Raw genomic sequence first — 24918 nt, 5'->3', positions numbered from 1 at the left:
GCACCAAGCAAAAATGAGTTGGCATTTGCCAGTATGTTGCAATCTCCCTGCTGTTCCTGGAAAGGGGAGGAGGGCGCACCTCTTCCCTGAGCATCTTCGCTTACCTCCAGGATCTCATCCTTAAGCACTGAGAGCTCATTGGCATTTCGCGCAGTGAAATCGTAGCGGATTTTGGCATATCTCTTCGGCAGAGGCATTCCCTGTGCCTCAAAATTCCTGCAGGAGAAAAAAAAAAAAGAGGAGTTTTAATGGAGACCCATCTAATAATCAGGGCAATGTAAGTTCACTGGCAAAGAGGAGCAGTGAAGACTGTGCCAGTGCAGGGAGAGAGGCAATTGTGTTTGTGTTAGGAGAGGGCTGTGCCTCATTGCTGCTCTATTTTGAGGAAGATTTTCACCCCTTGTTTTAGTGAAACACCCTGTGTTTGGGGAAAAAAAACAAACCCAAGCTGTAGGGCTGTTTGGTCAGTGGTCTTCATCAAGGACCATGAAGCTGCTGCTTTTGGGGTGAAAGACAAGATTTCTTCCCCTGTGAGTTGGTCCTTTGCTGCAGCAAGGAGTGGGGAGACTGACAAAGCACAGACAAAATGCTCTGATTGCACCTCTTGTGAAAAGAAGTGTGAACCCCGCATGTCCTGGTAAGTGGAAACATCTGCCCTGTATGCTAGATCAGGGGAAAAGCAAGCATCAGTGTGGGGGAAAGGGTGTTGAAAATGTCCATAGATAGATCTGACTGGAAATCTGTGGTTTTTTTCACCAGGCAATGCTGAGCTACTGGAGCAGAATTCTGCGGGTGAGTTTGAACATTTCTATTCTAAGATTTTTTTGCATTTTGGGGGAAGAGGAATGTGTTTTAAGTATTTTGCTTGGGAATTTCTGACACAAGGATATATGGCTTTCAATGTTGAACTGGCTTTTCATTTGGAGAGAGAGACAAAAAATAAGTATTGGTAGATTGTCGAAAATGGAAAATGGTGGAAAAGTGGAATGAAAGATTTCCTTTGACCCAAACTGAAATGGTTTATTTTTTCATTTTTTTTTTTGCCTCGCTTAGGAAAATTTTGCAGATCTCATCTTTTTCTTCTGTTAAGATGGGTGTAGTGTTATTTTTTTAATTCCAAAAATGTTTGCAGTATGGGAAAACTGTCTTGCCTTGTTGTGTAAGGGCAGGTAGGAACTCTTTTAATGCACCTTCTATAGATCTTCCTGCGTATGACTTGCAACTGGCACAGCCACCCGATGCAGAAGGTTCCTGGGTGCCATATTCATAGTGGGCACGCCAACGGGGATCGGGTTCTCCTCCGGTTTGTGCGAAGTTCTGTGTAAGTCAGTGAAGCCAGCGCTTCCAGCACTGTACTAGCAACTATGGGGCTTAGCCTGATGTGTTTCCACTGCCGGGTCCTTGGTTTTTGGTCAACGATTTTAAATCTATGATCTGTGGAAACTCGGCTCTCTGCAGACTGCTGCTGAGGCATCTGTAAAACCTGACTTTGAAAAGCAACCCCATTAGGCTTAGTTCCAGTTCATTTTACTGTCTTCATTAGGTAACTTTTGGTGGTCTGAAAAAGGTTGAAACCACCGGTTCAGTGGTTTGATGATATGCCTGTGGCTGTAGCGTTGTCTTTAGTTCGCTTGATTTGGGACAACTCTTGGTTTAGTTACAGCCGTGTGCAATATATAAGTTGTAAGTCTGCGGTGGGGGAGAGATTGGAGCAAACCGGCAGATTGAACCTACCAGCCCAGAAAGGGAGTGGTGGCCTTACCCAGCAGTGCCCTGAGGGCAGGGAGGGCGAGGAAAGGCCGAGTTAGGTAGAAATTACTTCTTTTTGTAGCATTCCAGAAGGTAAATGAGTGTACAAGGGAGGAGGTGAGGCTGGAGGAGTTTGAGGCTAATGTGTACTTTGCATGCACCTAGGTTTACACAAGCGACCTTTGCTGATTATTGCGATATTGCTCGGGGCTTTCATGACACTTCTCTGCAGCCAAAAGCTCTGGTGTAAATAGCAATACTGATGCATGGGTATTTTTCTTAATATAGGGTCTCGTGGTTAGAAAACTAGTTCAAACTACTCTGAAAAAACATGAAATATCTCTGTCCCAGGACTGTGATCTTGGCAAACGTCTGGGTAGACTTGGCTGATGTCTGCTCTGGACTGAAGAAGATGTCTAAGCACATTCTCAGTTTTAGCATCTGCTTCAGTGCCATTACCTCTGATGTTTTTTCTTAAACATTATCCATAAGGAACACTTGCTGTTGACAGTCTGAAAGGTAGGTAAAAAGGTACAACACCTATCCCAGGAGAAAACAGATCCTCACCTTCGCTCACACTGTAGTTAGACTGGGTGGTGTCTCAGGGAAACCATCGCCTTGGTAAAAAGGCACGCTGTTAATTCGTATTCCAGGACTCAATGCTACCATTTATAGTTTGCCAGTGCTCAGACTAACAGATGAAATGTTTCCTTACATGCATTATGTACCAGTCACTAAGGATAGACTTAAATGTTCTCATGTAAACTAAGTTCTCCTTATTTTTCATAACCTCACTGAGAAAAATGGAATTGGAGAAAAGAGTTTGTTGCCATAATTCTTTCCCTGCTCAACACTGCATCTGTACCGTTTTATGGACCCACCAGGACCTTTTGATGGGGTGAATGGGAAGAATAAGTTATTTTGCTGATATAATTAGTTTTAAGGTATTTTGCTGTGAATTTGAGCTTTGTGGTAGTAGTAGAGCTTCTAAATCTTTTAGATTAGAACATAAATCCATGAAAAAACAGTCTGGCTTGAATTTTCTCCCAGTCTACAGCTGGCTACAGAAAAGTGCTTTGCTGGGTCTGGACTTCCAGCCTTTAAAGATTTGAAGTTGATCGCTTTGCAGTGATTTGACGTGAAGTTGAGTATTGCAGAGAATTAATTTGCAATTTGGGAAGTTTGTTGAAACTCGGACATCTCGGGAAAATTTCAAAGGCATAAGCCCGTGTAAACAAACAAGCAGATGAAAAGCCTCTAAACTTTGACTTATGAAAATACTTTCATAAAGATTTTATACCAGTGAGTACCTGGTGATAGAAAACTAGCAGCGAGGCAGAGTGTTTGGTTAACTTGTGAAAGAGCCATCTTTCCCTGGGAAAAAAGCCTGAGGCAAAGGGCTGGCCTGGTTGGTGCTGGGTTGGGAGCTGAACTTCCCAAGACCCCTGAGGAAAGGGAAGGAGGTTTTTTTTTTTTTTTTCCCCATTTTCTGGATTTATCTGATCAAGAAGAGTTGTCTGAAGTCACCCTCCTGTCAGTTTCCTGATGGGAAACACATTCTCCTTTTATTCAGCCTCTAATAAATGCTTTTCTCTTCGGCTGTGACTAAAAGCAGAAGGAGGACCTGCTGCCTCCTGTGAAACGAAACAGCACTGCCTCAGTTAAAACGTTTTCTGTGCAGCACTGCTGAGGTCAGGCTGTTCTTTCACAGCGCTGCGTTTTTCAGCAGCAGAAAGCTTGCATGTGCTCACGCTTTAGTACAGATTCCTCCTATAAGCAGGTTCTTTCTGTGCAAGCTGTTGTGGCTTTAGGATGAATGGAGAGACACTGACTTCTCTAAATGTATGCAGAACAAAAGTGCAGCGCAGCGTCTTTGGCACATGATCCTGAATGTCACTTTGGTGGGCTGATGTTACGAAAATAGACATACTGATTGGTGGAAAAGACATGTAACCCATTTCTTTGTAGACCTGCTGGTGATTAAAACGCAAGCAACGTTTACATGAATCATCCCTCATCTGATCTTTGAGTTCTCTTGATCTTGTTAACAAGTCTGAATTAATAATGGCAGGGAGTTATCTACCAGGATGCCAAAACATCCTGGTGTCACGATGTGTTGCAGTGGGTGCTTATGAGGTTCCAAGGTGGGAGCCGAGGCGCCGTGGTGCCGATACGTTACCTATTTACGTGCTGAGTTACGTTCTGTTTAAAGGCATCCACAGCTTGTGTCTGGTCGGCGGTCTGGCCGCGCTTGAGTGAGGAGTTACGGTAAGGATATCCATTGGCTGATGATAGCTGGAGAGGTAAAAACGGAGCGGGTGTTACCAGGAAAGGGGAAAGCTGTATCGGAGAAAAGGACAGTGATAGCGGTAGGTGAATCATGGCCTGGAAGTTTTTGGTCAGGATGGGGTGCACACCAAAGAAATGTTCTTCAGGCAAACCTGTGTCAATGGGGCTCAGTTATGGTACCGTATCCTGTTTCCTGGAGGTGAGGCTGATTATTGCTGCCCTTTTCTGGCCTTATTTGATTTCTTTTTTTTTAAACTGGAGTGACCAGATCCAACTGAGTTTTTAGCCGACTCAAAGCACGCACAGTGGTTACACACCACTGCAAAGTCCACAGATCCATCTCTTGCTCTGAAAAAGGGGGAGGGAGGGGAAAAGAAGAGGGGATGATGGGGGGTGCAGGACTAACCTCCTCTTGCAAGTGTCCGATGTCTATTTCCCAGGGAGCGCCGCGGAAGATTTCTATGGGCGGTTCCCAGCCATTGCGGAATTTGGGGATGTAGGTGGGGATGTTTGCTTCTCGGGGCCATTCAGCTCTAGGAGAGGAAGTGGGGAATATGTGGTGAGATTCACAAGGAACACGACTCTGCAAGCACGTCAGGGAGGAGCAGGGGCATCCTTGACCCTCTCTTGCTACACAATCAAGCATCCTGTCTGCCTTTCTCAAGAGCTTGGGGAACCTGGTGAGGTGGCAGCTCTGTCCTCACCTGGATCTGGTCCACGCCTCTCCCAGGGAGTCCCAGAGGTTTATCTCTTTCGGTGTCAGGTGTCCTCTGAGGAAATCTGTGGCGTCTTTAGACAGAAGTGGGCTGACGACAGACCTGGCAAGCTCAGGGCCACCACAGCTACTGATGATCTGGATTACACATGAACACACACAAATATGAGAGATTTTGCAGGAAATGTTCAAAATACCAAACCAGCACACACACAAAGGAACAGAAATCAAAGACAGAAAATTCAGTGGCTCTGATCCTTTGAGGTCTCTATGCCTGCCTGCTCCAAAGGAAGCCAGTGTACCCTCCATGGTGAGTACCTCTAAACCCAGGCAAATTCACATTAGACTTGCACTTCCAAAGTTCTCCTCTATGCCTTCATATGTAAGGGTGAGGTTTCACAACACAGATGAACTAAATGGTTTGCTGCCACCTAAAAGGGACGCTGTATTCCCTCAGCATCCCCTTAGTACTATCAGTGCAGTGCAAGGATAATAGATTGGCAGATTTTATTAAGAAAAAGCAATTGGAAAAACAAGGCAAATAGTTCTTGACTAAGTTCTCCAAGGTATTAAATGAAAGCCAGAGGGCAAGCCCTCATGCCAAGGGATGGCCTGACTCCTGTTGGCAGCAGCTAATCCTTAGGTCAGCTCAGTTGTCTCGAGAAACATCAACCTTAATCTTTGAGGAAGACTGGACAGTTCAGAGGAACACAAAAATTTTTCTACTGGAGTCAAAGCAAGGTCTGATGTAGAAATTAGCTATTAGAGTCAGGATACATTGCAAGCTGGCACTTTAAAAAAATGGAAAATCACTTGGTATTTCTGCGTCCCTTCTGGCTTCGTATTCAAGTTGGGATTTCTGCTTCGTATTTTCAGTGCAAATATTGAACCATGTTTGCTTGACGGTGAGATCAGGCAGATTCCCAATAGGAACCGTAGCTGGCTTGCGCTTTTGTTCACAGTAAGTCTTTGTTAATGGGCAGGAAAGTTTCATATTTGCTAGGGTTTGTGTATTTACTTCAAGCTGGAAGTCAGATCAGAGGCCAGAAACACCGGCACTGTTGCTTCTAGACTTTACTGAGAAAGCTTTAGCCAGTTGTGAGCGTTCTTCTCACTCTTCTTGCATAATCTAGCCACGTGTAAGTGCGAAAGCAACATTAGGAATAAAAAGTGAGTTCACAGTGAAACCTGTCAATAAAGTTTACCAGTTCCAATGGCCCAAATAGGAAATGCACCAACTCTGAAGCGCTGGGGTTCTGGATGTGCTTTCTCAGTTTGGCCTGAAAAGAGAAAAGAAACCCAGTTTAACCCTAACCTGGTTTTGCCTTCTCTTTTCTGTCACATGGAGGGGTTGTTGCTGACTGATACTTGCTGCAGTTAATAACACAGCCTAAAAAGTAAGGAAACTTTCAACAGAGCACCTGAAATCAGGGAAGAAGAGCAAGTGATTGGGGAGTAGGAATCATTTGGTTTTAGATCATTTTTATTTTGTGCCCATTTCTAAAGGTGTTGAATTTCAGGAGGGGTGGCGTACTTACTCTGTTAAATCAGTCCCTTTGAGGCTACTTTGAGCAGAAGTTAAAACCTTGGCTTATTTTGAAAGTCTTAGTGAGGAAGGGCCAGGACTATTGCTTCTGGCTCTCGCAAAGTTGAAAATCCCACTTGTTCCCATGAATGAAAACAACAGAGCAAGCGCATTGTGGGGTCCCTTGGCAAATTGCTGACAAGGAAAAATCTCCACCGAGGTCTTGCCTGCAGCACCTAGAGCTGCCCTGGTCACTTGAAATGCTGGTATTTGGAGCAGACGGTGGTGGGGCGGAGGAGCAAACGCTTAGGATTACTTTAGTGTAAGAATTGCATTTCATTAACGGCAATCAGTTAAGCTGTGGTGAGAAACCACTTCAGTTTGTGCTTCCTTTCATCTCCTTGTGTCCTGTGCTACTGGCATTGCTGCAATGGAAAATAGGCTCCCTCCTCCTTACCAAAATGCAAAGCGTTTTAAATGCTGGTGATTAAACATCAATGTGGAGTGGAAAGTGTGAAATAACCGATGGCAACATGGTGACTAAATGAAATGGTGCTTCACATGAGAGCAATGCTGGGGCAGACACGGCTGAGCTCGGGGGCTGTGTGCCAGAGCATTTGCACGGATCCACAGCTGGTAAAGGCCACGTTGCACGATTGGCAGCGGCCAGGGTAGGACGCTAACTGCAGTGCAGGCCTGTGCTGTTGCTAAGGGTTTGCCTGACCATGCTGACTGCACTATGTTTATCCCAGCTGGGTCAGCAGTCAGATTTCTGGGATTTCCTTATGCTTGGAGCATCCTCAGCTGGTTCTTCAGGGAAGTTAACATCCCGCAGTGGATGCGTGGCGTAGCCTCAGTGGAGTGCCTGATTGGTGATTGCTGGCCAGAGCTGCCACCTGCAAGACTCAGTTCTGATCCTGAGCAGGCAAAACTTATCCATATTTGCTTCTAAAAGAAAAGGTTGGAGCTTGGTGTCCTGCATTAAGGTTGTTTACAGTCTCTGTGGTTTCCTTACTAATAACTTCTCAGGGAAGATCTTGTTAGGATGTGTTCGCTGGGCAAGTTTGGTCAGAACTGACAGAATTTCCTTCTGGCTCGTTACCCTCCTGGTCTTGCATACTTCACTAAGTGGAGCTGGCACCATTGGGAGCATCTTTACGCTCCTGCTTTTCATCCCCTTCTTAAGACGGCAGCTCCTCCAAGGGAGAAGGAGAGAAGCCAGGAACCTCAGGGCAGTGGGGACACCAGTTATTGTTAACCAGAGACTTTCCAGGCCCCTGGCTGAGGCAGCTTTACAGCTGCTCTGTAGGCAAAATCGGATGAGAATAATTTAAAGGAGATAAGACTTCTTTTTATTTATTTTTTTTTTAATATTTGCAGTCCTCCATTTTATGCTTTGTAGAGGTAACGGGGACCAGAGCTCTCACAAAACTACCCAGACTTTTAAAGACCACAAGCAGAAGCAAATAGCTAGAGTGGGGATGTCTCGATAAGCCTTTGCAGAGCTATCAGCAAGGTGAGCATGGCAGCTCTTGGTGCTCTCAGCTCACAGCTTCACAAGTGCTTTAAGTTGGGTCTGTATGTGAAAAGAGATCTGGGCATTGCACAGGCCCTGGCTGCTCAGGCTCATCCTGGACTTTACGCTTCTAGTTTCAGTTTAACAGCTTGGGCCAAGAACCCTGCACAAGCTTGGTACTACGTTTGTTCTGGATTCTGAAGAATCTGGAATTCACCCCTTTGTCCCTTCCTAGTGTTTTCAGTTCAAATTTCACTTTAAATGCTTACTACTGTGACATATGGGGAAAAAGCCCTGTCACTGCATGAGATGTAAATACCCTCTGTGTCTTACCAAGAGGTTAAAAGCCAGTTTGGTTTTCTGGAAGCAGTCGATGAACTCGGCCTCGCTTGGGGGTCTTGCTCGAAGAGTCAGCATGCCCTCTTTTGCGAGAAGGTGGAAAGAAAGACACTTTAATTAGGGCATCCCTTTTCAGGAAAGTTTTATCTTGCTAGCATGCAGAAGACAGAGCAATAATGGGTGTCGAGACTAGAACTACTTAAAATCAAGGGTTCAAGAAAAGCCAAAAGTCTTTCTCTGTGTTGGATGCTTCACTAGGTTCTGTGTGGTCTACAAAAGGTCTGCACAGACCAGGAGCACCTTCTAGACTGGTGTAGCTGCTGTTGGGTCCGTAGCTGTGCTGCTGCATCAGTCTGGCCTTGCTAGGATGTGAGCTGAGGTCTCCTCCCAACCCTCATCCGTGCCCCCACGTCCCCCTTTTGTTCTAGCTGCTGCACTGTACCTGCTGGCCCTTTCTTCTTGTTCTTCTTCCCTTTCTTCCTTTGGTTGAGCTGTTTGAATGCCTCTGCAGCCTTCTGAAGCCTGGCGACAAACACTTCAATGTCATCCAGAGTGCAGTTCAGGATTTGCTGTCAGGACAGAAATGCAATGATCCAAGGTGAGAGCGAGCCCAAACTGCACGCAGCTGGGAAGCCCCAATCCCAGAGCGTGCCATTTCCTGGAAGAATGCACAGGGATGGGAATCTGGGCATGAAATTAAGCTGAATTCATCACTTTCCAACAGAAAGCTGTGCCTGGTTGTGTGCTGTATGTATCAATGTGACGAGTAACCCCTGCTAATGGACATCTGGAAAATAACCCCAGGACTGGACTGTGGGCCGGGGAGGAGCAGACCTTCTGAAATCAGCAGAGCTACCTCAGGTCAGAGGAGATTGTAACTGACCCAGTGATGGAGCTTTGCTTTTGGTCACCTTCTCTTTATGAACAGTAGATATCAGTTTAGCAATGAATAGACTATGCCTAAAACATCTGCTCATGGAGGAGCCCCTTGCTTCCTCCCTCTCTTCTCCCTCCCCTGCCTATTGACTGTGCACCATTCTTGTTACCAACCGTTTCTTTTTCAATCTTCTGTGCTAAGACGGCTCGGGACTCTTCGTGGTCATGAGAGCCAGAGCCTCGTCGTTCATAGTCTGCAAACAAAAGAGGGAGAGAAAAATGTTTTTACTATTGGAGGTTGCAAATAGGCTCCATTAAATGCAAGGACCCATGGGATGGTAACTCCTAGCTTGGTGGTTTATTCTGGGTTATGAGAGCACCTCGGGAGATCACAAAGAGCAGAAGGTGATCAAAGGTGCCGATTAATCTTCCAAGGGTCACAGCACCTGCCTGCCAATCCTGCATTGATACGCTGCCTGCTTTCAAATATAAGCAGCGAATGAATCGTGAAGAGCGGCCAGCTGTCAGCTGCTGGCAGAGACCTGCAGGCCCTGGTCTCCAGATGCTGTGAGTCACTAACTCCTTTGCCTTTGATGCATCTCAGCTGAGTGACGCCTGCAGAGGAGCTGAAGAGCCACCGCGCATTGCAGAGCACTCCACGTGTGTGTAAAGTGCAATTAGAGTAACTCCCACCCTCGTCTAACCCCCAGCTCTTCGCAGGAGCCTTCCTTGTCCCAGAGGTACCAGTTTAACTAAATAATAGTTGAGAAAGAAGACATAAGACTGGGAAGTGAATGCACGTGTCGCTTGCTAGAAAGCAGCACGCCAGGAATTCTGCATGACTGATGGTTAGGCAGGCTTATGCACAAATCAGCATTTTTGTACAAACTCGTGTGCAGTCTCTCAAGTGTTTTTAATGAGTATTAAAATAAATCCTCCTGCAATAAAAAAAAATCCACGGGTACCTCCCAGCTTCCAGAAGACAGACACTCAGTGAAGGGGTGATATTTCAGCATGAGCAATTGCTGGCTGGCCTCTTGTGCAAAGAACAGCGTGTCAGCTCAGTGAAGCGGGGTTTGAAAGGGCCGGCACAGCAGGTGTCTGAGCAGCAGGATTTATAAAGTGGGAGAACTGAGGAGGCAGTTCTGGCAAAGGACCGTGAAAAATGTACGTCATCTCTAAGTGTTAAGATGAGGTGATTAGTTTTGACAGGTTTTGTAGCAAAAGCAGTAAGGCGTGTTTCAAAGGAGAAGCGATCTCGGCAAACAGGCATCATCCAAGGTTTTCTCCTGTCACCTGCTTTCATGCCAGGCTCTGTGTTCTCAGATCCAGAAATCCTGCCTGGGTAAATGCCCAGCTCTGCTGATGTAAGCAATGCACTTAAAGCTTTATGCTAAGTATTCTGGGAAGGGCAGAGTTAAAGATGGCCATTTCATTAAAAACTGCTGGGCATCACAGTATAGATGTGTATATATATGGACCATATACATGGTCCAGCTCTGAACTATAGCTCTTATTTTTATTCTGCAAACCTGGACCTGAAATAGGCTCTCTGTTCAGGAGGCTAGAGCAGCTGCTTGGCTTCAGATCTCATCCCAGGGAAATGAGTGTTTTCTCTCCTTAGCTGGTGTTTTGAGTTTCTTATAGTATCCTGATTACGTTTTCCTTGAATCTAGAAATTAATCCTAAGAGGAGGTGGTAAAATAGGCAGTGATAAAAAGGCATAAAGTTTATTCGTCATTTTAGTCAATTGGAGCTTTTGTCAGAGAAAGAGCTTATTTCTGTTACCAGGAGCTTATTTCTGTTACTTCTTTCTCCAAAGAGGAAGACAATTTTTTTCAAGCCATCTCAAACGGGCTGAACTCAGGATGGTTTTGGAAAAAGATTTTAGATTAGCGCATGAGAGAAGTGAGTTCAGATCTGCATTTCCACACTCGACTCTAGGAGAATTCATGCAAACCCCTTGATTTCTGAGGGTGAAATCTCAGCTCCTGTGAAGGAAATTGCCTTTCTGAGCAGGTCTGTCTTGTCTGTACATTTTAACATCACCGGTGCCTGGTCCAAACTGCATGTGATGGCTCAGTTTTATGAGGGGCTTTCACCTCTTTCAGGAATTTCAGTATCCCCAAAATACAGGTGTCGTTATAAGGAGTTTCTTGGAGCTCTGATTTATTGAGCTGCCATTGAGAAGATGCGTACTGCTAGCCCAGAGCGTAGAAATGTTTGCTGCAACCCAATTTTTGTGGCATTCATAAAGCACGGCCAGAGATGCAACAAAATGTTGTGCCTTTGGTACGTGTCTGTGTTAGAAAGTAACGCAGTGAAAAGACACTCGTCTTCGTCGTGTCCCAGCAATACAGGGACTGAAATGACCACAGGCCAGGCTGTGGCTAATGAGTCCCCTGTCCCCAGGACAGACTTGCTGAGTGCTCCCAGTACCTGAGTCGTGCTGGGAAGGGGGTGCTACCCGGTTCCTGTTCATCCCTGAGCCTCGCATGTCGTGCTGGATCGGGATGGGAGCTGGCCCTTGCAGCGGTGGGAGGATGGATTGTCTCTGCTTGATCTTTTCTTGGTTTGCTCTGCAAGAGAAACAACACAGAACAACCTTGTCAGTGTTCCTGAGAGACTGGTGAGCAAACACACCATTGCGAATGGGGCTTTTCTTTTTTTTTTTTTTTTTTTTTCTTTACTCCCAGCCGTATCCTGCAGTACTTACTTGAGTGTCTGTGGCCGTATCTTCTTCCCGTGCTTGTGGTCTGCCAGGGCACTTTCTATGTCCTCGTGAATCATCTCCGCCTCAAAGATAAAACAGAGATGTTCTTAAGGGCTTTGCTTTGGAAAGGATTGAGGGCTCTAAGTGGGCAAAGAGAGAAGGGGCTGGCAGAGAGCTAGGAGCGTATTTTGCTCTCTGTTTCACACCTGTGAGGAGGGCTCTGCTCACCTCCACCTCATCGCAGTTGAAGAAGTGAATGTCAGGTTTGTGCTGCTCTGAGTCCTGACACACCAGGAGGAGGATGGAGGAATAGCGCATCTGGTTCAGCACCGTTTGGCAGTGCTGGACTGTCGGCAGAGGGAAGTCTTCCAGCTCCTCCTGGAAGAGAAAGAGGAAGGGGTCAGGCAGTGGGGAACTGTTGAACTGACGGATAACGGTCCTGCGTCTGGACTCCTGGGATCCCTGTCTGAGGAGAGACACCTGGCAGAGCTTATGCTTCTCAGCAGTTGTTTGCTGGGTTTGCAGAGGGGCAGTGGCTTGGGACTGCGGAGTAGGAGAGAGGTGGATGGCAAACAGAGGTGAGCTCTTCTGCGTCCTGAACATGGGGCCTAGCGTGAGACTTAACAACTTGAGCTCTGTTGCTCACCATCTTATTGCTGGGCTCTACCTGCATCAGTACAATGTCTTGCATCTCAGCAGAGCACTGGGAGAAAAGATGCTTTCTGTGAGGGCTTGCCCTCCCACTGTCTCCTTGGATGACCTTGGACAAATACTCTTTAGTTTCTCATTGCTAAAACCAGGGCAGCACCATCCCTCTCTCACTCTGGCTGCTCTTTCCCCTCAGATTAGGTGCCCTGTGTGCACATACGTGTCTCACTCGTCAAAATGGGGCACTGTTCTCAGGCAGGTGATCCTGCCTGTTATTTAAATGCAAGTAAGATGTCCTTCCTTCTCTGTTTATGCTTTATGCAGATTTCTGTGGACCTGTAAGTCTGCATCGCTCCCACAGAAAGCAATTCTACTGTTGGCCTGAAGCACATCTCAAGGTATCTTTCGCCTGGAGTATCTGTGCTCTGGAGCTGTGAATAAATCATCCCACACCTACCTGCCCTTTGAATTCGAGTCAGCCAGCCCCTGCACACGCAGGAGTGAATTTTGGTAGTGATTTGCCCTTGTTTGGGTTCCTTAGAAATGGCTCTCCCAGGCTGAATGGGAAGGGCATGCGCTGCACCCCATACGTCAACCTGTGGGTAGCTCTTGCAGAGCTCCGGGTACCTGTGACTCGCAGTCCAGCAAGCGGATGGACTTGTCGTTCACTTGCAGCAGCATCTCCTGTGTCCAGATCTTCTCTTTTGAGTTGAGCAAGATGAGTTTTCGAATAGCATCGTCCACCGTCACGATGGACTCGCTCTTGTCCATGATGAATGTGGCCAAGTGCTGAAGTTGGGAGGAAAGGAGGAGAAAACAGGTGAAAAAGCTTTGTTGTGTGTACTGTGAATCAGCGGTGAAACCATCTCTAAAGGCTTGAACTACTGTTTATCTGCTCTGTAGAGCACAGGCATGAAAGAGTCACTGCAGAAAGTGTACATTCCGGTTGTTGTTACCAGCCTGTCTGTGGTGGCGAAAGATTAGGGTTTCGTAATGCTGCGAGGGTTTTCATAACGAGTTTCACCACTTGCATATTTATCTCATCATATGCTGATTCTAGCAGCTCTGGCCCCTGTCCAGCAACACATGTTTGCAAATGCTTTGTACACACGAGTTAGTCCCCTGGCTTTTCTGAAACTGGCTTGGAAGTTTAAATTTGGTAAATAAGCTTCACTTGTCAAGCTAAAAGCACTCGCATTTTGCTCTTCTTGTGTAGCAGATCTCCCTGCGTGGAATTTGTCCCAGGCAAAGAGCTCACACAAGCCACGGCCAAATGTTAGTCCTGTGTGCCGAGGTGGGATCCACACGATGTATGGGCTTCGGCCAGGTCCTCTGCCACGGGCAATTCAACAGGCAGCCGTTGTTGCAATCGGCTCCAGACAAGGTGGATGCAGCAGGAAAGGCTCAAGATTTAAAGCATGGGTAGCCCTGACAAGCAGAAAAGACTGAGTCTTTAAACACGATGGTCGATGGTGGGAATTAGGGGTGGAGAGGATTTGTGGTGATCAATTGTTGTTAAGGTGGTGGTTGGATAATTCACAAAGACTGGAAAGAGCAGCGGAGAGGATAAACGCTGCCGAGTGCAAGACCCAGTCCTGTGTCCATAAAGCAAAGGTATTGGGTGAGGCACTGTCTAGATAAAACTCCTGGCAGGCATTTGAGCTGAAAGCTGAGATTAGCCATGCGATCAGATATCAGAAACGTGCTCAGGTATACGTTACTGTAATTGTAAAATAGCGCACAAAAAAGTATTTGCAAAGTCAATATTATCTGTGCAGGGGTGACAAACCCTCTGCTTTCTGAGTAGTGAAGAGAATTGGTTTATACCCGATGACGGGCATTCTTATCTGTTCTATTATTTTAACTGTCAGGTTTACAATCTTCATAAATTCCTTTGTGGTTTACTTTAAGTTTCATGGAGGGGAAAGATACCTGTCTAACTCAGACTCATTAGAACATTTTTTCTTTTCCTTTTTTTTTTTAAGATACTGGTGGAGTGGGAGAAGCTTGCTGCTGTCTTTGACTTAGCTCATTAAAACCCCTTTTCACCCAGATGGATATTCAAACATAGTAGCTTTTGTAAGAATAGGCAATGACTTGTCCACTACTAAACTTTGATCAGCTTATGGATTACTTCAGAGGGTGTAAAATACCTCTTGTGAAGAAACCTCTTCCTACCTTGCTGCCTGCCACTGAAATCCTGTTTGCCTTGGTCAAAGTTCAAAGTAGAGACTCGCAAATGGGTGGCATATAGCATAATTGATGAAGAATTCATGTACGTGTCACTGTTTAAAGTCCTTTCTCTGCTTCCATGAGTGACTTTATTTGGTAGGAGTCGCTGATGGGGGTGGTTGGCAGGGCCATGGACGGGGCGGCTGGCTGTTGGGTTAGTTTTTCTGATGGAAACCAGGGCCTCTTTCCAAACAAGCATTTTTAAAAGTCTAAATTTAATTTTAAACAACTGAACAGGCTCCTTTATTTCTAACTGTGTACTTAAGCTCTCTGCTGCACTGGGGTCTTAAACCAGAGAAGAGAGTGCCCTGTCTACTAAATATGAACCTCCTAAAGCATTTTCCTTTCTCGCCTTGCCCAGTTTTCAGCGATGAATGGTCCAGCTGGGCTCAGACGGGCATCTCTGTTCCTGCGGTGTGGAGGCCACTGGCCTGCACCGGCGCGTTGTGTTCCAGGAATCGCCGGGCTTGGGGTGGCCAGGCTGGCTCCTCTTTTTTAAGTGGATGGGAGATGAATTCGGCTTAATGCCTGTCGTGGCTGAAGGGTTTTGAATTATTCGAGAGGACAGAGTAGCTGAGGGGGAGCGGAAAGATGATAGGCGATGTGGTCTCTGTTTGGGCCGGTGCGTTCCTGTAACCGTCACGGGAACCCTGCTCTCAGCGTGTCTGTCCGTGCTGATCAAGAAGGCTTTGAAGCCTGGGGTGATGAGAGGGACAACAGCTTCTCCGTTTCCCGTTTCCTTGTACAGAATTTCCCTTGACTTGTTAACATGTCTGTCCCCCCCCCCCGCCCCATTCTCCTCTCTCCAGTTACTCAACACTTTAATTTGCTGAAACTTGATTATTCAGAAAGGAAATAAATTTCTGATAAATGATGGTTTTGTATGCCGTTTTCAATTTAAATTTAAAGTGGAAAAGAGATCCATATGTAATTAAACCAACTTCATATTCTTTAATCATCATTTTTGTCCTTCCTTCTCATCAGCCATTTCCCATCTGCAGGCTGTAATGACACAAAGTGTCCGGCTGAATGACTGATTAGTGCTGGCTCCGCAGCAAGTCCCTGAGATGGTGACCTCCCAGATACATGTTCACACCTCATAGCAGGAGGAAATGTCCCCAAACACTGGTCCTTGGTGTAGCCCAGCAAGGGAAGGGGGACAAAAGCCTTTGGTGTAGGTCAGCACGCTGGGCACGCAGAAGCGGCGACCGGTCTCTGTTTCTCTGCCCAGCCCCAAAGCAGTCTGTCTGACGTGGGCATCTCTCCCGCTCTTCAGTTGAAAGAAATGTGTGGGATCCAAGGGAGGGACAGTTAAATGGTCAGGGATGGGCTGTGTCATGCAATGTGGGAGAAGCCATCAGAGTCTGGACCCGGCTTTGTTATGGGGTTTGAGCATGATTCAGAGTTGGAAAGCTCTTTGTAGCCTTGTGGGAGGATCTGTGAGCTGTACCAGAGTTTATTTGCTTGGACTTTCAAATAATGTCCTACCATAATGGAACAACTGCTGCTCTCCAAAGCAAATAGCTGGAGGAGTAGCAGAGGAATAGAAGATGGCAGGAGAGCTGGTATTTTTAGACCACACCATGGTGACCCACAGCTCAAGGAGGAAAATTACAGCAGATGGGTACGTCTGAAAGTGTGTCCTACAGTGCAGGAGCTAGAAATAGGGAGTGGACCTAGCTGGGTGGGAGGCTCAGGAGACAAGTTTATCTACAGGCATTGGGGAGCCAGGAACTGAAGAAGAGAAACACAAGGTTTCAAGCAGCTTTTGCTGTTTGCCTCTCCCAGGGTGTGAAGAGCGATACTTGCTTATTGTAAGAAGGTACCCAACCCCTTTCTGGCCTCATGAAGGTCCAGGACAAACGAAACACATGGCGTTACCAGCATCTATCGCTGCCTTTGGCCTTTCAGCCCCTTAACATTTGACTGCGTACTCACCTGTACGTGGTACTGTGAAGTCTCATGCATGATGACGTTGGAGTTGGAGTATTTTTTCCTTTGTTCTGAAAAAAAAAAAAAAAGAAAAAACCAAGCCATCATTGTAGTGGCTGTTTATCAGTATAATCATGGGCTGAGTATTACAGCTCTCATGATGGGGTGCTACAGTTGTTCTCATAGTCTCTGAGCTTCCAGCTTCAATTGGAGTATTGGGAATAATAGGAGATATTAAATTTGTTACAAGGATTGGTGAATCCGGTATGTAGGGTCCACATTCACGTTGTATCCCTTAATGCTGCTGATAAGTGGATTCCTGGAGGTCAGCACCATTTGTGGAGGAAATTAAACCTAGTGTAAGGGAAAGCCCCAGACAACACATGATGAGGGAAGCTCTTGGAAGAGGGCTGGGGAGGTGAGGAGTGCCTTCAGAAGGCTGGCAGAACGCTGTGATATGTATGTGGCAACCACGCCCCACCAGCTTGGACATAACAACCCTTTGACTTGTCCTCCAGAAGAAACCCTCTGAGCTATTGTGACGCTTTGAGTTTGCTTTTTTGCATTTCCCGGCACGCCGCAGCGAAGGGTTGTAGTTACAGATAGGAAGGGCTGCAGGGATCAGGGCCAGCCAGTCAGGACCTGAGCTGCTCATACGCTATTTTTATGAGGCAACAACTCTTCATTACTTCCTGCTCTTCTTACTGGAAAGTGGCAGTAAAGAGCAACTGGGGAAAAATTGCTTGGAATTTCATGAGACTATTGAATATAATCCTCTAAGAATTTACCCTGCTAGCTCTTACTTCTCTTTAATTGGTACTTGTCCAGGGATTCCTTATAATTACTTCCTTATAAATACATAATACTGAATGAGAGAGGAGTAACCATCCAGGCCCAGAGTGATCTGGGAGCATCCAAACTGAAAACATCTTCCTCGCCAGCAGAGGACCTCCTCTGATCTGCAATGGCAGTTTTATATGTTTCCACCCTTCTTCGAGCCTGTGTTAGAATATCCTGTCTGCTGTAGCAACTGTCACAACCAAGGGGATTTCATAACGCAGCAAACGTTAGGGCTCCTTGTGTTTTAAAGAAGTATATATTCATCTTAGTTTATTTGTGGTTTGCTGCAAAGTTCTCTTTAATGTCTTCTCTGGGATGTTGGCTTCTCTCTTTGTTTTCCCGTTTTCTTTGAACACGGAACATGTGGTCTCATTTAACAAATTTCACATTAAAGAGGCTGGTACCGAGAAGATGAATATCCTTGTAGGAACTCATTTGGGCGGTTTCCAGTTTTTTTGGTTAAGTGGTGCAAGACCCAGGTAAAACTTTTCAAAATGTTTCTTTAGTTTATCTTTTTAGTAGCGTGTCACATCTTAATTGAAAAATGCTCCCCGAAGATTTAAAATAAATACTGGTAATATTTTTGATTGCTGAAAATTAAAGTTTTCCTTGCAATTGAAGGAAGGTGACTTTTTTTTTTTTTAAATAAAAAAGATAGAAAACTGAAGATAAGCCCATTTCAAAGTGCAGACAGTGGAATGAAGTGAGCATAAAGCCTTGAAAGGGCAGGGCAGTAATGGGAAGGGGCTGGAGGTGGGAAGGAGCTCTGGGAAGGAGCAGGGTCTGCTGGCGCGTAGTGACCGTCCTGCGATGCCCCTGGAAGGTGTCTGCCCGTGTGGACGGGCTACGGGCAGCCAGGGCTCGGGTCACCCCTTCAGCTGATAATTTGAGACAGAGGATAGCAGCCTAAGGGAGGTGCTGGTGCTGCAGCTCCTCCCTAGGGACACCCTGGTTTCTTTGACTTTTCCTTTTGCTGTCCTCTGCAATTGCACGTGTTTTGCATCCTTCCAGCTTGTTCCGCAGGACAAATACCTGCCTGTGCACTGAGTTCTTCCCTGGTTTGCTTCTGTGCAAATCTTTTCCCTTCTGGGTAAGTGAGCACGGCTCGAGCGGTAGTTCTGGCTTTACCACTGCTACTGTCTTGCCTTTTTTATTTTCCTCTGCCCCTTGCATAGAAGAGAAGTGACTGTTTCCTCTCTGCTGCTGCTACTGTTGTGCTATCGAAGTTACTCTCCTGTTTGGTTCCCCACGTGCAGTATGGCCCAATATCCCTCAGCGTTGCTTTCCTGCTCTTGGTTGTGAGGCACAACTCACTTTTGCTACCCAGGCCCAAGGAGTGAGCAACGTGGGCTCGCTTAGAGCAGTCACCCAGGTTCTCCCTGCACCCTGGCCACCTTCAGCAGGGACCGGAGCAGGCTGCGGCTTGACGGGTGTGCATTGCCATGAAAGAAGGAAGAGTGATGAGTGTGGATGATAGGAGCAGGGAACAGTGCCTGGGCTGCTTTGTGGTGTTTGCACATTTGTTAACAGACTCCTCCTTAACAGATTCTTTACAAGCGTATCTTATCGTGGTTGCTGTGGGAGTGACAGCGGGGGGGACTCCAAGCTAATGGTCAGGGACAGGAGATGGGGTACGTGGAGTGCACAGCTCCTCACCCTGTGGGGCTCCTGCCTCGGGTCTGTGTGTGGGAAGAGGCCCAGCAAGCGGGACAGAGGGGTACAGGGCACCCACGGAAGGGAAAGCTGTCATGGTCAACACAAGTAGTGACTGAGGCAGCGCTGCTCTGACAGCCTTTTCCTTCTCTTCTGACTACGTCCCAGCAAAAATGCTCTCTGACTGCTTCACCCCAAGGAAGCGCAGTCCCCTGGTTGCTCCCAAGCCATGGAGTTGTTTTCTATGAGATCTACTAAGCTTGTCCTTTGCATCTTCTCCAAAGCTACCAGGAATCACTGAGACTCCTGCAAATGGACATCTCCTGTTGCTGCTCCACACTAGTTCAAACCGTGCCTCCTGTCCGTCCCTTTCCCTGAGCTCGCTTGAGTGAACTTGTCCCACAAACAGTTGTATGGGGACTGCAGAGAGGTCAGAGGACTGCAGCAAAGGGACGGAGAAGTGAGGGTCAGGATTGGAAGGGATGGCAGTTCCTGAAGCTGGTGATAGCAATGGAGAAGATGCACGCTGTAATTCAGTGTCACGTGTTGGCTCGGGGGTAATTTGCCAACTCTGACGTGTGTTCTCCTTTAAGCCTTGCATGCAGGACAGTGCTAGCAAGGAGAAAATGCAGCGAACAGAGCATCCTGCTGTGACAAAAGCAGAAAACAACCCTCAAAGCACCAGTTGGGAGCTTTAGCTTAGTCCTGGGGGTGTCCTTGTATGCACTTCTCACCTGAGCAGCTGTTATTTAAACCTCCTGCCAGTAGGTCCTGTGCAAAGGAAGGAGAAGCTGGCCTGAAACTGCCGCTTTCCCAGGGAGATGCAGGAGTTAAAATATCGTATAGGCACATGCCTCCTTGGCACTGATCGCCAGGATTTCTGCAAATGTCCTTCCTCACGAGTGTGCGTGTCCCTGCGTGTAGCATGCAGCTTCATGCCCGGATTTTTCCTGCCTAGAACAGGATAGGATTTCGAGCCAGCCCATCCAGCCCTGAATGCTCCTGTTTCAGGTTACTTCGATTTAGCTCACACCTCGTGGGAATTTGGGGTTTCTTTGGCTGTCCTAAAATCAGAGAGGTGGTGGGGAGGGCAGTTAGAAACTGGTTACGGTTGAACAAGCTCAAACCTCTCAGGTATATTAGACTGCGGGTCTTTCGCCCTGTTTTCTTGCAAAGCGTCTGTCAGGTGCTCTCGCTCTGGTGACCTGCCCTGGTCTGGGGCTGCGAGATGCTGGTCAGGCACAAGGGACGGCGGAGTTGGGATTGGGGCTGGGCCCACGAGCAGCTTTGCAGCATGCTTTTGCTTTGGATTCCACCTCGTTTGTGTGAACCTTTTCCCCAGTGTCCCCTTGCATCTCCGTTACGCTTTTATTTCTGCTTTGGCTTCCGTGGAGGGAGGACGAGCGTGTCCCTGAGCTGAGCTCGGGCTCAGCGGGCATTGCCAGCAGGTGTCTCTCCAGAACAAGCACTGGCCCAAAGGGCTGCTTGTCTTGAGATTTACCTTGGGGTTTTCACCTTTTTCCTTGGCCAGCAGAGAAGGGCTCTGACGTTGAGCTCCTCTGGGTACTTCTCTGAAGGCACTGGGCTGAGCGTGGGTAGCAAACCTGTCTGTGGCTGCAGGAGCATGTTAAACCTACAGAGATGGCCCAGAGACAATGAATGTGAAAAGATGCTGCTGCTTTCATTTGGAGCCTGACAAGGGCTGATAGAAGCAGATTTCAAGCTGATTTCTAATGCTTTTTAACACTTTTCTAACACTCTTTAAGCCCGAGGCGTGCCATCAGCTTGGCAGGACACCCAACTACTTTGCACTTTGTATCTCTGTGCTTGTGACTGCAAACGCAGCAGTGTGCTTTGCCTCTGCGGCTAATTCCTGGTAGCCCTGAAGTGGCTGCAAGTAGAAACGATTTATTGGTGGGCATGCTGGCAGAGGCGTTAATGGAGACTGCAGGTCTCGGAGCTGATGCCTTTTACACCACCAGCACCGACTCAGAGGTGGAGTGAGGATATTTTGGGGACAAGACCTCAGACACCGAGCACGGCTTCCTGCTCATCCATTAGCTTCCAGAGTGACCTTGAGTAAATTAATTAATATTTCAGCACGGCCACTTCCCACCTTAGGCTTGCATTGAAGGGTCAATGGCATTTTCTGTTTGCTGTGTGTTTTAATTGTAGTGTGCCCTACTTCAAATGTGGGGCAAGGTCTGGAAGAGGGCACACTGCGAGACGCACCGCAGGGATTTGTGTCTGATGTGAGTAACTTTTTTTTCTCTCAGTAACCTCAATTTCCTCAGCAAGCATTTCTCATGTAAATAGATGACACTAATGGAAATGAGAACACCGCGTCTGTGTGGGATAGAGACAAATTTGGATTTTAAGACATCCCAACCCCTCCTTTTTAGAAGGGAGTGGAAGAGGCTGAAGTGGTCGGTCTAGTAACAAAGGGGTTTTACATTGGGATGGGCAAATGTCTCCAGCCCTGAAAGGAAGGGTGCAGAGCCACGTCAGGAGCTGGTAATGCCCGAGGGGAAGGTACACTGGAGGGATGGGGTTTCCAGAGGGGGGCTGGCATAGGACTGTGTTTCTGGTAGAACAGCCTACTAGACTGTAGGCTGGCTTTCTGGTAGGAGAACCAGACTGGCCTTCTAGTAGGAGAACAGCCCATGGAGCTGCAGCGATGGTCAGGTCTGCGGCTGGTTGCCTACAGACTTTCTGGGGTCCTCTCTGATGTCTTTGCCCCATCCTCCAAGCTCAAAGAAGCTGCACGTGTCACAGTCAGGGGAGGTATGAGCATGTACTGCTGAGAAAATATTTGTAGAAGCCCTTGGAAATCTTGGGGACCTGTTGAAACCTCAGAGCTCTGCATAGCCCCTGCTCCCCATTGCCTGTGCTCAGAGTTAAGCTCGGTCAGCGGGGCCAAAGACCCCTTTAGCCCTTTGCAGCCTTTTCCAGGACAGAAGCAAGCCCCAGGGCAGGGAGAAATGCAGATGTTCCCCCTCCCTCTGTTGATTCTCCCTGGAGGCATTTCTGCATTACCTTTAAAAGTCGCAGAACTAGAACAAAGTGCCTCTATTTTGTTTCAGGATGCCATTCAAGTGACGTCCCAGAAGCTGCCCAGGGTGAGGAAGGGGGTGTTTCTGCATATTCTCTTTCCTGTCCCTTTTTTAAGACTGCTGCTTGTTCCTTCTCCTGAAATCCCTTCTGTCTCATTGGCTTCTACCTGGTCCCCACGCCCATGGAAACTTTTTTTTGTGTTTCCTCCTGGCATCTGCAAATACAACCACATGGCCTGAAAACAGCCAGGCTTTCCGAGGACAGCAGGGTGCCAGAACACTGAAATCTCCTTCTTTCCCAGCATTTAGTTTTGGTTTAATCACAGGGAGAAGTAAAGATCCAGGCTGCAAATCACAAAATGGTCAGTCATAGGCTGCATCTATCTGAGAAGCATGGGTGCTTTAAAAACAAAAAAACCCCGTTTTTTTGTTTGTTACTTCAAAGCAATGTGGTGAAACACTGCAGACCTTTCTGTAGATGTATAATTATTTGCCTTAGCTTAAATCTGGCTCTGATCGTGCTGGGCTGATCCAAATATGCCACGCACAGAATGATGCCTGTGGGGAGATCTGTGGCTGTTTGACTCTGTGGATCAAGGGGGATCTTTGATGTGGGCCAGAAAAGTCTTCAGAAGACAAGTCGCGTGTCCTGGGTAGCTCCCGCACTGCCCTTCTGCACAGCCCTGTCCCTCTATCTGCTTAATTTTGTATGAACGAACACTGGCACGTTAGCAGCAGCAGCTAATTTCCTCCCGGTTTATCTGACACCTCTCCTACTAGGACACTTTGCATTTCTACAGCGTCTTGCAATAGAGAAGACCCGAGCACTGTAACATGTTATCCAACCTGTACCCTGGCCCCAGGAGGTGGAGAACTTGCATAATCCCCATGCAATAAATATTACAGGAATATAGCGATGATTTCCCCCAAATTAGATGGCAGCTGCTCTCAGAGCTTAGACACCATCTGCACCTCTGTTTAAAAGATTTCTCTTCTGCTGTGCCTTTTAGAGGCTGTAGCGGTGGAGGGCTCTTTGGATATAACATGGGATGGGCTGCAAAGGGCAAGGAGAGCTCCAGGGCTGCGGCACTCATACAGCGAACATCTGAAGGTGATAAAAGCTGGCGTGAGCCCACAGTGACCACCACTATACTTTTTCCCTTCTGTCTGCCAAGAGAGCCAAAGAGATGGGAAAACAATACAGCTTTGTCCCTTGCTTTTGGTGTCTGGCAACCAAAAAGCCCTCATAGCATGGGGATTGTGTCTCGTCTGGAGGAAGGTGGCTGCCGCGATGCACTGCTGTGGCCTAAAGAGCAATGATGGGTAATTCACAGTCGCGCCGTTCCTCAGCCCAAACCCTTGTACGAATGGCATGGGTCATGCAGAAATTTTTTAATTACTTTAGCGTGGGACTTGCACACACTATGGTAAATTGTCTCATCTCTTTTACCTCTAAGGATTGGACCCAGTGAACCCTAAGACACACCTTTCAGGGTAAAAAACACCCTAGAAATGGTTCTTTAACTGAAATCAGTTCAGTTGTTCAGTCCTTTCCTAACCAGCTAGCTTTAATCTTGCCCCATACCCAGAGGTGTGGGGAAAACTGCAAAGCCGTTCTCTGAAGAATGTTATCTGTCGCCAATATCTTACGGACAAACAGTGCTGTGGGAATGATGGTTCCCACTGGCACCGGTGGCCACATGAGGAAATGGAAAAAGCTCAGACCGCTGCAGAGGTAACAAGGTGGATTTTACCCAAGGGCTCAAAACTGGGTGCCGTGCTGAAATCCCCGTGATGAGGCTAAAATCTTGGCTGGAAGGGAGAGCATCCTGTTTGCCTTTATGTTAAGAAGTGGAAGGGATGAAAGAGAGTAATAAATGGGGGGGGGCGTGCGGAAAGCAGGATTGATGCACATCCTGGAGGGACAGGGTTATCAGCTTGGTCCAGGAAGCCAAACCGCATCTTTCGTGCCAAGTTCCCTACCCGTTTCCATGCAACACCCTTTTTTGCAGGGAGTTAGGACGTGGCCTTCAGCCCGAGGGACTGTGTGCACAAGAGATCAGCTAGCGGGATAAATTCTGCCTGCTGGGACCAGCTTAGAGCTGAAAGACCTTGGTTAAAGTCTGCAGAGACGTAGAGTAGTGCAAAGGAGGGCAGAAGCAGCCTTGTTTCTTCTCGTGCATGGCCTCTGCCAGGCCATCTGGGCAGAGCATCCCCAGTACAAGGTACTGGCGGTACCAAGTATGGGAGAAAGGGGTTAAGGGTAGGGGTAAGACACCCAATGGGTGCCTGGGCTTGGGCCCTGCCTCTGCTGCCACCTCCCACATGGTCTGAATATTCACAGGGGCACCCACAGCCTAGGGAGGAGGGAGACGGGCTCCTCTGGGGCTCGGCTTACCAGGCCCTGAAGCAGAGAGCCAAAAGCTGTTAGCTGAGAGGTATGCCAAAAGCAGCTCTGGCTGCCGACGCCGCTGGGGTACAGCTGTGTGACCATACAGCTCCATGCAGAAGACGCTTGTGCCTCTGCATGTGGGGTAAACGGGCCGAACGGGGTGTGTTCCCACCAGACTCTGCTTTTCCCAGGTTGTTACTGGGTTACAGCGGGTTTTTTCTGCTCTCCTTGCATTTTCTTAAGGGCTTGCGGTGCTACACTGAGCTGCATGGGGTTGCAGGCTGCTGCAGCAGGATCCCAAAGCTCAGTCCCAAGATACCATCTCTTTCCATCCATTTACATGCTAAAGTGCTCAAAACAAAAAACTCGCCAGTACTCGTGCTGTACGAAGGGGCCAAAGTCAGCTGTGGTGTAAGCAGGTGCCTCTGTAACAAATGCAGCCAGTT

At 47.5% G+C, this 24918-nt stretch overlaps 1 protein-coding gene across 1 annotated transcript in view; it reads right to left on the bottom strand.

Moving 5' to 3' along the window:
* The window catches only part of EPS8L2 (EPS8 like 2), a 63369-nt gene that overhangs the window by 8498 nt on the left and 29953 nt on the right, over positions 1-24918 (bottom strand). The window contains exons 4-16 of the mRNA XM_054826234.1: positions 16541-16605; positions 12998-13159; positions 11951-12100; positions 11726-11805; positions 11449-11588; positions 9184-9263; positions 8576-8702; positions 8128-8216; positions 5959-6033; positions 4743-4891; positions 4445-4571; positions 3929-4044; positions 105-216 (exon numbers count right to left, since the gene is read on the bottom strand). Of these exons, the coding sequence (XP_054682209.1) occupies positions 105-216; positions 3929-4044; positions 4445-4571; positions 4743-4891; positions 5959-6033; positions 8128-8216; positions 8576-8702; positions 9184-9263; positions 11449-11588; positions 11726-11805; positions 11951-12100; positions 12998-13159; positions 16541-16605 (1472 nt within the window). The remainder of the gene's footprint in view (positions 1-104; positions 217-3928; positions 4045-4444; positions 4572-4742; positions 4892-5958; positions 6034-8127; positions 8217-8575; positions 8703-9183; positions 9264-11448; positions 11589-11725; positions 11806-11950; positions 12101-12997; positions 13160-16540; positions 16606-24918) is intronic.

Source organism: Grus americana, chromosome 5 (assembly GCF_028858705.1).
Source record: "Grus americana isolate bGruAme1 chromosome 5, bGruAme1.mat, whole genome shotgun sequence".
Lineage (NCBI taxonomy): Eukaryota > Metazoa > Chordata > Aves > Gruiformes > Gruidae > Grus > Grus americana.
This window is presented reverse-complemented; position numbering and strand designations above follow the sequence as displayed.